This window comes from Bacillus rossius, chromosome 6, assembly GCF_032445375.1.
Source record: "Bacillus rossius redtenbacheri isolate Brsri chromosome 6, Brsri_v3, whole genome shotgun sequence".
Taxonomy (NCBI): Eukaryota; Metazoa; Arthropoda; class Insecta; order Phasmatodea; family Bacillidae; genus Bacillus; species Bacillus rossius.
This window is the reverse complement of record NC_086334.1, coordinates 14,807,638-14,823,724: the sequence shown is the minus strand read 5'-3', so window position 1 is coordinate 14,823,724 and position 16,087 is coordinate 14,807,638. Positions and strand designations below refer to the sequence as shown.

Here is a 16,087-nt window from a genome sequence, read left to right as displayed (position 1 = left end):
AGACATTTTTTTCTCTGGCTACTCTGACATCCTAGAGTGCCCCCCCTTCCGAGGTGAACCTCTGGATCCGCCACTGGTCAGATGGGACTGTTGTTGACTTTTGTTTACTGTTGTTGACTGTTGTTGACAGTTGTTGACAGTTGTTGTTAGTTGTTGACAGTTGTTAGTTGTTGACAGTTGTTAGTTGTTGACAGTTGTTGATTGTTGTTGACAGTTGTTGACAGTTGTTGACAGTTGTTGACAGTGGTTGACACTTGTTGACTGTTGTTGACTGTTGTTGACTGTTGTTGACGGTTGTTGACGGTTGTTGACGGTTGTTGACAGTTGTTGACAGTTGTTGACTGTTGTTGACAGTTGTTGAAGGTGCTCCGCCGCCCGCGCGGCCGGCCAGGAGGTTCACCAGCACCGCGGCCCCCGCCAGCGCCGCCCCCCTGAGGCGCCAGCCGCTGAGGCCGCGGCCCTTCTCGAAGGTGGTCGCGCCGGCGCCCGCCCCCGCCGCCCGGACGGCCCAGCCGCCGCCCGACTACGACTACTACGACGAGGGCGTCGATGACGCCGGGGTCGCCGTCGGCGGCAGCAAGGTGAAGGTGCACGACGACGGCTACATCGAGTGCCTGGACCAGGGCAACTTCCCGCACCCCTACTCGTGCAAGAAGTTCATCTCGTGCGCCAAGATGGAGAGCGGCGGGCTGCTGGGCTGGGAGTACACCTGCCCCAGGCAGCTCAGCTTCGACCCGGTGGGCGGCATCTGCAACTGGTCCGCCGGCCTGGGCTGCAAGGAGTGAGTCCTGAGTCCCTGTGGCCCGCGGCGCGTCACGGACGAGACCAGAACTCCGCGGGGGCACACCTGATCGCGACTTTATTTATGAAGAACCGCAACCCTTTCCGTCACCAGCAGCTCATCCAAGAGCGAGAGTTATTGCGATCATCCCGGGAGTGGTCCACTGAAGATCGTCTCACGCTTTGGATAAAGACAGTGACTGCGACAACTTCATTACACTGTGTTGTAGTTTTAACCCTCCTTGGACCACGTTGAGCTCTTGCGGTGTGCAGAGTGGGTTCGGTTGTGTGACTTTGAAGCTGTGCGATGGTGCGTTACCAATTCGGAAAAGAGAAGAATTTCCTTCTTCTTTTTATTTTAGACCAGATTAAAGTATCGAGCTCGTCGTAAACATGCTCTGTTGAATAATGAATATTTCTTCGCAAGAATCTTATCTTAAATTCAGAAAAAAAAATTTTTGGTCGAAGTATTTTTTCTAACATTAGAAACCACACAAAAATAAATCTGGAAGTGGTCATTTCAACAGGTATAATTTTTGCCGCCGTACAAGAAGCTTGCAGAGTGTAACTTAAGCTATAAGCTCTTATTACATTTTTCGCGTGGTATATTTACTCCGACTACAAATACAAAATTAACTACTATCTGAAGAACTCGTAGAAATAAAAACTTATGATTGACCATTCTTACAAGCAAAAGACGTTAGTTTTACAGTATCATGTAAGCGTGGCTGAAAGTTTATGAAAAATTTTGAACAGGTGTATTATGTAGGCTAACTTGCAACAAATATCCCACTCATTTGGCAAGAATAAATTACTTCTTGTGTCTTTTTCTTTGTATCGTTATAGTGTGGTTTCTAATATTTGAAAATTACGTAAACATGTATACTAGTATTTACATGTTAATTTTATTTTGATTGAGCATTTTCAACAGTGCTTGTTGGGAGATTTTGGGCATTTTACTTGATTTCTCAAGAGTTTAACATCACAGTTTTCCCGGAAAATCATCACGAAGACAATGATTTTGTTTGAATAGTATCTCCAGTTTAGATAAACACTATTTTTCAGTGATATCATTCTGTGCGCCTAGAGAAACTAGATAAATAAACATTATCTTACGTGAAATGTATAGAACACAAATTAAGAATTTATGAAATGTAGATAATAATATTTTTCACATAATATGTGGGTTGTTTGAATGATCCTAAAACTCCATTATAGTAATCTAACTAATTTTGTAAATACTTATTTTCAGTTTAAAAAATATATGAAATGTGAATACCAGTCCTATTTAATTTTTGAAAGTGTATTAAATGCGTTCAGTAAAACATCAAATTTTGTCACTTTAATTCATACATAATTGGAAAGTTTTGCTGGTTAATTACTAAAGCTTAACTCTTCAGAAATATATTTTGTGCTTTTTGTTAACACTGTGTTTCTTATTATAAATGGAAGAGATTTCATCTTAGTAGCTGAGCTATTTTTACTATCATTGCAATGAAAGTTTTCATTACGTAAAACAAAAAAAAAACAAAAAATATGTAGTCAATTTTATATAATTTATAATTGTTTAATTTTTATTATTTGTTGTTTTTGAAGATAACATTGAACGAATGCATCACACATGAGAAAATTATTTTCTTGTTTCTTCAATAAAATTCCTGAAATAAATTTCGATTTGATTTTTGTAAAAAAAATGCCACTTATGGCTGTACATAACATGTTATTTAAATGTGTAAAATTTTGCGATGAATAAAAAGTATGTATATAACTAGTTTTTTTTATTTCTTAAAGCCTTGAAATATGTTCAACCAGTCGTTGAAGTCCACCTGTCTGGTGGGACGCTCTGCAGTATGTTTTAAATACATTTTTTTTACAGGAAACTTTTGAAACTTTTCGAAACACGTTTTCACACGAAAAGGAAAATATCTCTATACTGCGCGGAAAGCTTACTTCCAAGACATTTCGTAGTTCGTGAATATTTATTCGAAGCCCTCCAACATAGACGAAATTGTTATTATCACTCTGCTTCAAATCAAAATATTTTACGTATTTTTTTAAAATTTTTTATTTATACAGAATGTGCACTATATGTACAGTCATAATACTGAAAAAAATTTATAATCCATAATTATTATAGTAACTAAGTCTTTTTGGTCTACAGAAATTAAGGTATGTTAATGTCGACAACAAGAAATAAAGTACGTTGTCAAGAAAGGAACCTCTAACCATCTCTTCCTGCAGTCCGACCCAAAAGAATGCAAAAACAGCTACTTCAGCAATGCATTTAAACGCATCGGCACCCACCCAGTGCATGTGTGTGTATGCATGCATACCTTGGAGGTAAAAAACCGGGTCTTTTTTTTATAAAATTTATTTTACACCAAATAAACTATTAACATTTTCCACTTTATGTATCTATTACTAAAGAGCACTCCTACCATTATGTGTGAAGTGAAATTTTTATACGCAAGTGCCTACAACACTATTCCCCGAAATAATTTTATTTTGAATGAAATCATTTAACTATTATTTTGAACATATTATATTTGTCTAATGAAGAAGTACAACAATTAAATGTTAAAGTTTCATAAAGTAGTGCTTATTTCTAGTGAAGAAGATTAAAAATGAATAAAGTTGAAACAAATCTAAAACCTAAAACTTTCTTTCCTGAAAAGTGACAATTTTTTATTGTATACTTCCAGATTTAACACATGCACAGTGCAGCATCAACGTATCACCCATCACATTTAGTAATTACGAAACCGTAGAATGCGTTTGCTTATTACTTTATTGTGTACTTCCCCGGAATAAATACTAAGTATTTCTATCGGGAATTGGCGCATAACTTGATGTAAGCTTTTGGATATACGCCATTGCTAAGCAAATGTATGTTTGTAGAAGAAAACTGCAAAAAACCCAAAAGACAAAAACACAAATTAAGCAAAATATTGCAAAACGAAAAGACGAAACAAACACAATAGTGTGTTTGTTTCGTATTTTCGTTTTGTCGTGTTTTCTTTGTCTCGTTTCAACTGTTGTGCTGAATTTTTTTGGGTTCAATATTTTTTGTGCTGTCATCATTTGTGGAGGTTTTTCCGTTCTCTTCTGTTTTGGAAAACTATTGTGTTTGTTTCGTCTTTTCGTTTTGTCGTGTTTTTGTCTCGTTTCAACTGTTGTGCTGAATTTTTTTGTTGGGTTCAATATTGTTGTGCTGTCATCATTTGTGGGGGTTTTTTCGTTTTTCTTAGTCCATTTTTCTTTGTTTTTCTTTGTTTGTTGACCATATTCCTGTTATGGAATATTATGTGGTGTTTATATCCTGTTGACAACAGCAATTTTTTGCTTAATTTGTGTTTTTGTTTTTGGGTTTTTTGTAGTTTTCGTCTACAGACATACATGTGCTTAGCAATGGCGTATGTCCAAACTTACATCAAGTCATACACTCCCATTGCACAAATCTTTCAAAGATAATATTTGGCGCATAGTTTTATATATTAATTGATGTTTCATTCAAGCATATTTTTATTAAACCATAGAAAATATAATCGAATATTCAATAATTTGACATTACTTTGTTTTATTACGCTTATTAATGTGCTCATTTACTAATGGAAAGCCATTCAGTGAACGGTTTGCAAATAACTTTAACTGTTGGGATGAAACAAAGAATAAATAAATGCCCGGGTACGAATCCGAACCCAGTATTACTGCGAGCACTATTCGGTAGTTATGCAGTTGATTTCGTGCAAATGTATGAATTCGCAAATATCTGTAGTTTTACGTGGATATTTCCAAAGATAAATGAAATTGCAGCGTACCTTTCCTTTCGCGCTACTTAACGCGAAACTTGGATCGACTCCGCCGGTGTCTAGGCAGGGCAATGATCGAGCAGGGGGAGTGGGGAACCATCTTGCTGAAAGCTACTGGAGCCCAATAATAGTCTCTACTAACCTTGACTGAAGCCCGTCTCTGCTTGAGAAGAAGCCTTCTTTTCACAGACGAGAGAGCCACACCCGAAGTTCCCCGAAGTTCATGCTCGCTTTTTTTTTTACGTTCTATCTCATTGTATAAACCGGTGCGGTATTAAATTTTGCGGTCAATAAGGATAGGTTAGCAACATTATAAATACTTTAAAACATTGTAGATGGATTGTTATATTAGGTAGGTATAGCTACATTAAAAAATACTTAAAAATCATTTTATGGTTGCTTAGCAAATTACTTTTTAATATGCAGCTATCCAGCGCTAGGAAACCGTTCACATGATTTCACAGTATCTTTAATGTAGCTATCCTAACCAAATAACACGTCCACAATGTTTTCAAGTATATTATAATGTAGCTAACCTAACCTTTCATATGAACAGAAAAAAAAAACCGAAGATGCACGATCGGACGTTTGGCTCTCTCGTCTGTGAAAATAAGGCTTCCCCTTCTTGAGACGTTGCCCCTCTCTGCCCGGTTCGAAGACCCCCGGTCACTGCCCCGTCACTGCTCGACGCGCGCAGGCCCCGAGTACAGTGTTACGACGCCGCAGTGTTCACAGCCCTGGCTCTTCCGGAGTCCCGCGCCAGAATCCTCCCGTCCGGCTGCCCCGATGTTTGGGTGTTCCGTGCTGGTTCCCCCGAAGTTAACATTGTGTGCCCTAGTTCTAAGTTGTTATTTTATATTTACGTCTAACATGGTTAAACTTGTAATTTTTTTTTTTTTTGAGTGGCTGAACTTCAACAAAATTTAAATGCACATATGTATACTTTCTTCCTTTTTTTTTTTTGCATAATTAGGTGGAAAATTTGAATATTTAACATTTTTGTGCAATGCTGGTATGGTTTTCAGAAAGAAATTATTTAATTTCATTTGGCCCTCTAAAAAAAATAATAATGATTTTAAAAAGCCAGTTAAAATTAAATAATTTTTCTTTAAAAAAAATGTAAACAATTTCAAATAGCAGCCAATAAAATTGACTTTAAACCTAAAAAGGTTTCAGTTTTATATTCAACTAGCAGCAGTACCTACCGGGCGTTGTCCGGGTGATGTATTGTCCGCGAGTTAAAGCAAAATGGATGGCGCTGTGTGGCAGTGTGGTGGATATTGAGAAATGACACACAATTGCTGTTTGTATGTCTACGGCCTGTGATTTTCATTTTACCCATGGCGATCGGTTGAAAAGTTAATGCGCTGCAGGCTGCAGCGCCATCTAGCGGAGAATTACAAAAAATAGACAGCATAAAACATAAAAACCTTCTCCATGAAAAAACACTTCGATATACCAACTTTAATAGCGATTGGTCAAACAGTGTCGAAGTTTATCTATTTCATTCATAGATAAATACCAACATATACATATACATATGTATTTAATTCTTCTTATCCATACTGCACAATAACGTTTAAAATAATGCAACTTTGCCATTTAATTATGTAAAATGTTTGCGATGTATATATATATTTTTTCAATTTGTGATGGTTCAACCACTAGAAAGGTCAGCGGGTTTAACCGTGTGAAACGTAAATATAAAATAATGACTTGGAACAGGGCATACACCATTAAAGGCGCCGTCTGGTCGAGGTTTATGTTTGTCAGTGAGGCGGGATGATAAGAGCGACGCTCGCTGGTGCTTCTAGCGCGGTATCGCCTCTAAACCAAGGCTCTGAACTGGCGCGCAGTCTTCTCGTCGTCACAGGAAAACTATGAAATTTGAGCGGTGACCCAAGCGCGGCTCCAGAAGGGGGGGCGGTGGGGGCGATAGCCCCTCCCGAGACCAATTTTATTGATTAGTGTATATTTATGTTTACTCAAATATTTAATTTCATATGTTAAACTTTTATCTCATCAAAGGTTGCATGGAGCTACTAAGGTCCTGTATTTGAAACCTGTAATTTGTAAATAATATTCTAAGGCCAATATCTGACCACTTTCATTTTTTGCAACTATGGCCTTTCTTTGTGCGATAGCCCCTCCCGAAAAGTCATCTTGAAGCCGCAATTGCGGTGACCGTAACATTATATGGCTGTTGAAATGAAGATAAAGGTGTAATGCCAGTCCCGTAAGTGCTTTATAGAATCTCTATTGGTTGTTTTACGCCTAAAAATCACTCTAAAAACATGAATTTCACCCATTTTCACTCTTCTAAGAACACAGTTTCAAAATTTATTCATAAATCAAAAGTACTTTGAGGCCCTTAGAGAATTCTTAAATGCTTTTCGTAAACAAACCCCCACTTGGATACCTTGAGCAGTTTTCAAATTGCATTGTTTTTCCCTGAAGCTCTGTGGACCGTATTTGTGTTCTCGGGCAGACGGCGCGAGAAAACTCTAGAAGATTGCTCCCTGCAAGCCTTAGCTTATTCCTCTCCCAGTTTCCACGAATTGTGAATTTAAATGAGTCCGTGTTTTAATACCTCGCTGCAGACGAGAAGTTTAGCCCAAATGAAATTAAAAAATAATAATAATAATATGTGGGTTTCTTGGGTGCTAATATTTTTTCTTCGTTTTTAGAATGCTTCTTGCAACGGGAAGATTGATTTAAGATTTTTCTGAACATACGCTATTGCTGGTTAAACTGTATGTCATAAAAAAAAACCTAATAACGGACAGTAAAGATGAATATAGAAAAACACAGGAAAAACGCTTAAATCAGCCAATGCCAAAAAATTAAAAAAACATAGACAGCTCAGGAATTTTTCCGACGAATGAATTAGTCAAAAATTATTTACGAACGTGGTTTTCGACTAATATTTTTAAACTACGAGTTTCCACGTAGAGATCGACCTTAAAATTCTGCCATAACATTTTAACTGACTAACAAACTGTTAAGTTTGTTCAGTGTTGGGATCACAGACCTGTTACAGCTCCGAGGATGACGCAGTTGAGAGGAGTTCGTCGAAGGATGATCCCCCGCGGCGAGTGAAGGTGCGAAGGTCTTCGAAGAATCGTCTCTTCTCGGTAAAAGGCCAATACACAATGGAAAACTTTGAACACCTGACTTGGCGGTTTTACTTAAGGGGCCTCCCTAGTAGCATCAGAAGTTAGCGGAACACTATGTTTTTAAAATAATGATGGGACTTTATTAATCGACACTACGAATCTGAAAATTTTTCACCCACGAGAAGATAATACACGAATTGTCTGTATAATTTTACATTTTTGTTTTTTTCTATCAAAATATGAAATAAAAAATCACCAACTTGTCCAACTTTGGGGCCATTTTATACTGCTTAGGAGAATGACAGAAAAAAAGTACAAGTCTAGAAAAAAATATAATTTTTTTCTGAAGAAATTCATGTATTTAAAACATATAGTCATCGCTTTGAATTCCGAGATATCTTTTCCACAATTTCCGCAAATCCTGAAAGTTTTCCACCGTCTCGTGCTGCCGCTCGGCGAAGCCAGCTCGCAGGCCACACAGCTCAGGTAGCCGGGTGGAGGAACACGTGGCCGGAGGGGAGGCCGGCTACCTGTGTGTGCGTGCGTGCGTGAGAGGGAGACAACCCACAACCGGCACCGGTAAAAGATAATCCCGTGACCGAAAGAAATTCTCAGAATTGCTTTTAATGTGCCTCGCCACAGTACCATGTGCTCGACTTACTCTGTGACTATATTCGTGTATCTCTAAAACATTGCTTTTGTTTAAACTACAAATATCCTAAAGCTTACCATACTAGATCATGTATTACGAAATAAAGTATTGAAACTAATCAATCAACACATTGAAAGTTGTCCTACAAACTATTTATTGGTGGCTTTACAGTCTCGCTAGCTAATTCGACAAAATTTATATTTAATTTTTAACATGAAAATACACTTCATTGTTTTTCCTTTTATTTTTAATAAAAATTCAAGAAACAATTATTATACCACCCAATATTTTTTTAAATTATTTTAGTTTTCCAAAATAATTTTACACATCTTACAATGCCGGGGAAAAATTTTATACTGGTATTAACCAAATTAATTATTTACAAAAGTTTTGATACTTAAAAATGTAGGTTTTATATAAAATGTATTTTAAATTAAAAGAAAAATCGTATTTTGAAAACTAAATGTCATTTTGCTATGCTTTATGGTTAGATAGATATCTGATTGCCTGCACTGTTTTAAAAATGTTCATGGGATGATATATAAAAAAATAAAAACTAGGGAAGTTCTATATTAAATAAGCTAGTCAGAATTATGTAAATGTTCCTCCTGGCGCAGGAATCACGAGGAGGATTGAAGATGAGGTCAGTGACCGATCGCTCACATATGTAGTTATGGATGGTACGTTATTAATTACAAAATTCAAAAACCATTTTGAAGTTAAAAAGTATAATTAGTGGCAATGTTTAATAAAGATGACGTAAATTTTCAGATAAACTTATTTCTACAGCTCAATTAATTAATAAGGGCAGGAAATAAATTTTTTACAGCAATTATACAAAATTATTAAAAAAATTTAAACCACAATTAATTTATCCAAAAACCAAAATTAAGTAAATATTGCCCACACATTACAACATCCACGAAAGAACCTTGCAAATTATTTTTGTTATATGCATTATTTTGCATTCAAGTTCTTTATTTTTTTATACTTAACCTACTTATAATTGTTACATATTTGGCACATGGTCCGTCACGCCCAATTAAAGGGCCTGAATAAGTAGAACGCGTTTCTGATCAAATTGCACGCCTGTTACTTTACCTGCAACCCGGAGCGGTGTGAAATAAATTATTGTACATTCGTGACGTTGGCAATCAACTTAAATATTTATGAGTTAAAACCAAACATAACTATAACGGATAATCAAAGAAATTTTGAAATTTTGAAAGCTTGTTATGTTTTTATATAGTACACAAAGCAGTTAAACCATAAATTATTTGTTGTTGAAAAAAAATAATCCTTAACCTTTCATGCTTTTTTCATTTATTTTTATTACCAGATATTTCCGTTTAAGTAATACTTATATATATAACAATATAGCAATCTAGAAAAAAATTAAGGTAGCCTTATTCTAAATATAGACGTTAGTTAACTAAGAATATAAATTCGCTTTACAACCACAGCTTGTACACAAGTAAAAAAAACATGGTTTTACTTACAGGCCGTATTGAACGTAGGGTAGGTTTATGACAAATACAACAGCAATAAACATATGGCTGAGTCTGCTTTCATGTACACTTTTTTTTAAGTTATCACTTTTAAAGCGGGTAAAGGGTACCTATCAAGTAGCTTAGCATTACCCAAAGTGAATGTCGTGCTCCAGAAAATGTTCGAACTATGTAATATTTGTATCACTGTTGCGTTACAGACCTGCAACTTTTTTCAGTGCGCGATGTCACTCTCGTGTAAAAATATGCCGTGTTTAGCGCAAACGTGTTCGAATGAATCCACATGGAGCTGCCAAAGAATACCTATCGATGTCGGCAACATACATAAGTATACAAACCAACGTTTACAAGTGTATTCATACGTAAGTATAAAACTGGCGGCGGGCCATGATGCAGTTGGTTCTTCGCGTACAGTCCACTGACGGGATTAGAAGCGTCAAAGATCTTATATGGCTATTCTGTAAACTTGTATGTCATTTCACTGCCTGCTTTAGACAAACAACATCCATTACTTTTAGCTTTGGCTTGAAAAGAATTACTCCGGCCTGCTTTCTTATATTACTTATTTCAGCTCCTCGTGCGACCAGTGTGTATACCTAATTTGTCCGCGGCCTTATCTTTGGGTGAAAGTTATTTGTAAGGGAAGTTGTATCGGTAATGTTCATGTATTACATAACAATTCGACTTAGATACGCACATGTGTTTTTAAAATATATGTTAAATAACTTGCAATACAAAGTATGTGTTGAATTTCATGTATTGAATTTTTTTTTACATTATGTACGAACATAATAATCACAATATTTCATGAGAAATTTTTAAAACATTTTACAAAGTAATCTCTAATTTCTTCCACACCTCATGGTTAACCTTACTATTTTATTTCATGTTTCAGTTGATTTAAACTGTTTGGAATCATAATATGATGGACAATGAAGAATATTAGTTTCAGTAAATTTTATGAGATGATTTACTTATTACATTAAATATACCTCAATTTTTACCTCAAAGGAAAATAGTTGCATATAATTAAATGATAAATATTTGTTTCCCATTAATATAGTTTATGAACATAACTTATTGTTATAATACCTACATTAGTTAAATTGTGTTTTTGTAATGCTCTCCTATTTCAGTAAAATTTTGGGCAAATTGAATAGCATATAGTCGATCTTTAACATAAGCTTTTGGAATACATAAATATAATAAATTATGTTCTCGTGATTTTAACAATTAAATATTTCTTCGCATGAAAAAATTAATTAACTAAAAAATATTTCAGTAATTTATACTTAAGGACTAAAAAAATTTATTTTTATAATATAATAATATTGTATGTATGTATACTTTTCTGAAAAAAGTAGATTCAAGAAAACAAATTTTCTTTTTTTTAATTTTGTTCTTGAACTTACTTGACAAGCGATATTGAACTTCAACTTTATACTTTCGGTATAGTACTTTTCGATTTATTTTCTCCAAACGGGAATTAAAAGTAAAGAATAAATAACATTTTCCTCTATAATTATTGCAGCCGTATACTGAAAAGTTTAACTTTCCTTTATTTGCATGACGCGGAGCTCCTAACTACACAAAATTTTTGTTATTTATTTTGAACGTTGTATTTATGTTTCCTTACAAACTTAAATGAACCTCTTAACATTTAATTTCATCAAAAGTTATACAATATAAGTATCAAGTTAAAATATTTTTAAGTGTAGTTGTGGCTATTTTGTTGTTGAAAATGACACTCTTAAGTTTGAATGAAAGTGAGATATGATAAAATTATATTTGTAGTTAAAAACAGATAATTCATTTCAAATTCAATCTTTTGTTACATGCATATTTCCAAATAAATTTGACAATATATTAAATTCTATGCATTTGAATCTATTCGTATATTCTGCAGCATTAATTCCTATAAGCAAATACTTATTACGTACAATGTACTTTTAGTCCTGTCGTATAGTTATGCAAAAAATTGTATCAAAAGTATTGTTTCTTCTATGCGGTTATGGTTTAAAAACAAAAAAAGTAATTTAATTTATTTTTAAATTCGGTTGTCAGTAAGAACACGCATTTAGTGTAATACGACATATATTATTCTGTTTATTAAAACATTACTATCGATAACTCCATTTTAGATTTATCTGTCTGTGTTATATTTCAAATTGATTCTTTTTCTTCGGCTTATGACAGCAGCAAATTTTGTTTTATCGCATATGTAATGTTTTTATGTTTTGCATATTATAATTAATGAGTTAGTATTGTTGGCGGGTGAGGCTTTTTCACAAATGGACGCGTTCTTGGCGGCTAGCAGGTAGGACGCGTGTATTACGCAGGCTGGATAGGGAAGTACGACTGCGGGCGAGCTCCATGATAGAAGCAACGGGAGTAGTATCACTCGGCTATTTGTATAGGTTGGGATAGCTGTGCGAATGGTAGAACAGACCACGGGACTATGGTGAGGAAAAAGGTCCCAAGCTCGACATCCCGACGATGAGACCGTTTACGAACTGTCGATGGATCATCAGGAAAGTTAACAACTTCTTCAGAAACTTGAGTCCCTCTTTCAAAATTCAGTTTAATACCTGGAGATGACTATATTCGGTGTTCTACCAAGCGAAGCATACTCTTAATTCATTACTAGTTGATGTTTAATATTTTGACGCAAAATAAAATTGTGAATCAGCTTACTTTGCTCATGCCAGGTTTTACAAGTTTTGTCAAAGTTAATTAAATGAATAAAAATTGTGTCCCTTTGTTACTGGCTACCCGCAAGAAATTATCATGGTGAATAATAATAATTTTAAGTCGACATGTAATATTTTGATTTTTATGGGATTGTGTTTTGGTAATGGTGTGTGTAACTGTCTTGTGTATTTTATTACATTCACTTCACGTAACGAATTGTCTGAACGTAATGTTATTGTTTGTTTGTTTTAATATTTCGTTTTATTGAACAAAGATACATAGTTTGCCACTTCGAGCGACTACAGAAATGACAATACAATTAGTTTACAGTGTTCCAAACATTTTAGTTTCCTCTACTGTACATGGGGGGAATATTTTTTATGTTATGTTTACTGAAACCATTTTACGCGCTAAGTGAGATGTTGCGATTGAGTAGAAGGGAAAATATGTCATAAAACCCTGCGTAATGTTATGAATTCCATTCATTCGTTTACTCTGTGATCCGGAGGGTCTAATGTTAAGACTGAATACATGTGCACTTCCTCTATGTAGAGTGGCTTCATTGAGATGAAAGCAAAGCTCACGTTGATGAAATACTTATTAATTAAAAAATTAAAATGTTGTTTTATGCTTCAATTTCTGTTAGTGTCGTACACAGATTAAAAATGTAATGCAGAGTTCCTCAGTTTTATGTATATTGAAATTTGCTCATGTGTAGAGTAGTTATTAAAAGCATAAAAAACATATATGACGAATTGTTGTGTATTATTTCCATTAGGCGTGACCATGAAAATAGATAAGATTTTATCATTATGTGAAATCTACATTTTAAATGTTGGCGTTTAAATATTTATGAAAGCGTGTGATCTTAAAGCACTATTTATCTATTAAGGAAGTAGGTAGTTTCTTTGATTTTAGAAGGGTTTTTTAAACAAACAACTAAATTAATTCAAAAATTTGAACTACTGCAAGCAAAAAATACTTTATTCCATTTTTATTTTAAAATTAGCCATTGTATTCTACCTTGCTTACACTCTATTATCGAAAAATATATTTTTTTGACAGAGATGAATACCGTAAATTAATACACAAAACATACATGTTTTCGTATGATACAATAATAGCTAGTGACAGTGACGAAACCAAAATTATTTTGATAGTTTGTATAGAAAATCCCCAACAGTAGTGGTGGTATATTTAGGGATTTATTTGTAGATGGGTAAGTACTATTCCACAATAAAAAATAGTTATCGTCAATTATCAAAGCAGCCATATTTCGTATCTTCTTTGACAGCCTAAATACAGCACCAAATGACGTACTTGGCTAAAAATTAATTCCAGCTGCATGCGTAGATTCCGGGAGGAGGGGAGAATCTCAGGGTGGCCCGAACCTCCCTGAAATAAAAAAGTCCGTCTGAGGGGGCCCCGCTTGCATTTGCAAAATCTTCACGTTATCCCGTGGGCCTCATGGGAATCCTACAAATTTTCGCCCGTGATTCCAGCTATACATTTCACTGACACCTTGAGCACAACAGTCAGTGCACACTGAGTTCTTCCATACCACCCGCACTTGTCTTCGATAAAATCTGAACTCAGGTGGATTCAGCGTGACTGACTAAGCCTGCAGTCTGAATCCACCTGTAGGCCGCTGTTGCAACAGCTAAGAAATTAACACTGCTCGTAGTGAACAGTCTGTATGTAACTCGAAACGTGATTCCAGTTCATTCGTGTATACTTATTCATCATATTATGCAACGTTAAAGTCATTAAAAAAATATGCAAAAATAAAATAAAATGCTAAACGTGTAATAAGAGCCAGAAAATAATAATATGCAGTAATATTTAGTGTAACTAAATACGACGTGAACCCTAGAATACAAAGTTGACGATGTGTCGTTGGTGGGAACACTTGTTTGTTCCTGATATTTTTTTTCTTTACAGAATTTAAAAGTAAGTTTGACATGCACTTTTTATTCAGGAAGTAAGTTAAAAATTTATTTGTCGTTATTGCGATTTAAAAAGTTGATTTGTGTCTAAGATTAAAAATAATTAATATTATTTTCATCATTTTATTCCCAGTTTTATTACTCAATTATTAGTAGGACGTGATTTCTCGTCGCGGTGCGGAATACTTTTATGAATGAAAGCATAACTGTTCGTGCAAAACCATTCATCACACAAATGTCAGTTCGAAAGTATAATGTTGGAAATTTTTTTAATGATATAATTTTTGCATTTTTTCCCCCCTAAAAACACAAGCTAACACATCGATTGTTGGTGACAGCATTTTTTGTAATGTATGTAAATCTCTTAATTATGTAGAACGTTAATTAAAATAAAAATACCTGTTTTAAACAGAATTGACGATTGTTTGCATTTCATGGATATGGACTGGATCGCAACACTAATTTAATGTTTCAAGTTAATAAACACTGTCAGGAAGCAAGCAAGGCAATATGAGAACATTATCTTTTGGTTGAATGTAGCGAAAGGGAAAAACAGTCATCTTTCTTGCCACGATCTTGTTCGCAGATAACGCAGGTATAAGTAGCAAATGGACTCCACACAATGACAACCCTCCCATTATTCCGCCCCCCCCTCGCTGAAACGCCCTCTCCCCCCTCCACCTCGGCGCAGGCGACAGTCTCAGGTATATCGCCCCGCCCAACCACTGGCCGTAGCACGTGGCCAGTGGCCCACCGCGCTAAACATTTTTACTAGGGAGGCCCCTTAAGGCTAAGATCCTTAGTTTTGCAGCCTCCAGGAAAATTATTTCTCCCATGAATATCGTAGAAGATAAAATATATATATATATAATCGGCAGAATTGTAAAAAAAATTTGAATTTTGTAAATATGATAATAGAAATTTTCTCAAAAAATGCTTTCTTATTTAATTTCGCCACGTTGTTTCTTACGGGGTACACAACTGACTTCGTAAAGTTTAATTTTGACACTTATGACTTTATTCATTAATTTTATGTATTCTGTCATCTTATTTTGTTAATGTGGCAAAGCTAAGGTGCTGACCGCCTTTCATACAGTTAAATAAGGACAAAGAATCGATTATTTTAAAATAAAAATCCAACTTTAAATAGTAAAAATTGAAAATTTGACAGAACTAATATAATAGCTAAAACTTAAAGCTAATAAACTTAAAAAAATGTATAATTAATTAAAATTAGATTTTTCATTGTGAGCTCAGAAATAATTGTCTGATATACGATAGATTTCAAAAAATTAAACTTTAAGGTGCAGTCAAATTGCCAGATAACCGAGAACCACTTATAGGCGGAATGGTCTAACTAAATTAAATAATAATTAATAGTTTATTATGTTTATCATTAATTTACTTCTTACTTAATTCGTTTTGGAGATAATTTTTTTAATAAACGAAGACACCCGGTTTCCAACCTCTTAATCCAGAATTTTAATAAACGCAAAAAATAAGCAATATGTAACTCTAAATGTAAGTTTTTTAGTTTCTGATTTTGAATTTGAAGTGTTTTTTTTTATAACACACATACCCCTTT

At 34.8% G+C, this 16,087-nt stretch overlaps 1 protein-coding gene across 1 annotated transcript in view; it reads left to right on the top strand.

The window, feature by feature from the left end:
- Window positions 1-2,542, top strand: part of LOC134533391 (uncharacterized) — a 128,080-nt gene extending 125,538 nt beyond the window's left edge. The window contains exon 19 of the mRNA XM_063370912.1: window positions 355-2,542. Within this exon, the coding sequence (XP_063226982.1) occupies window positions 355-785 (431 nt within the window). The 3' untranslated portion in view covers window positions 786-2,542. The remainder of the gene's footprint in view (window positions 1-354) is intronic.
- The last annotated feature ends 13,545 nt before the right edge of the window (window positions 2,543-16,087 follow it).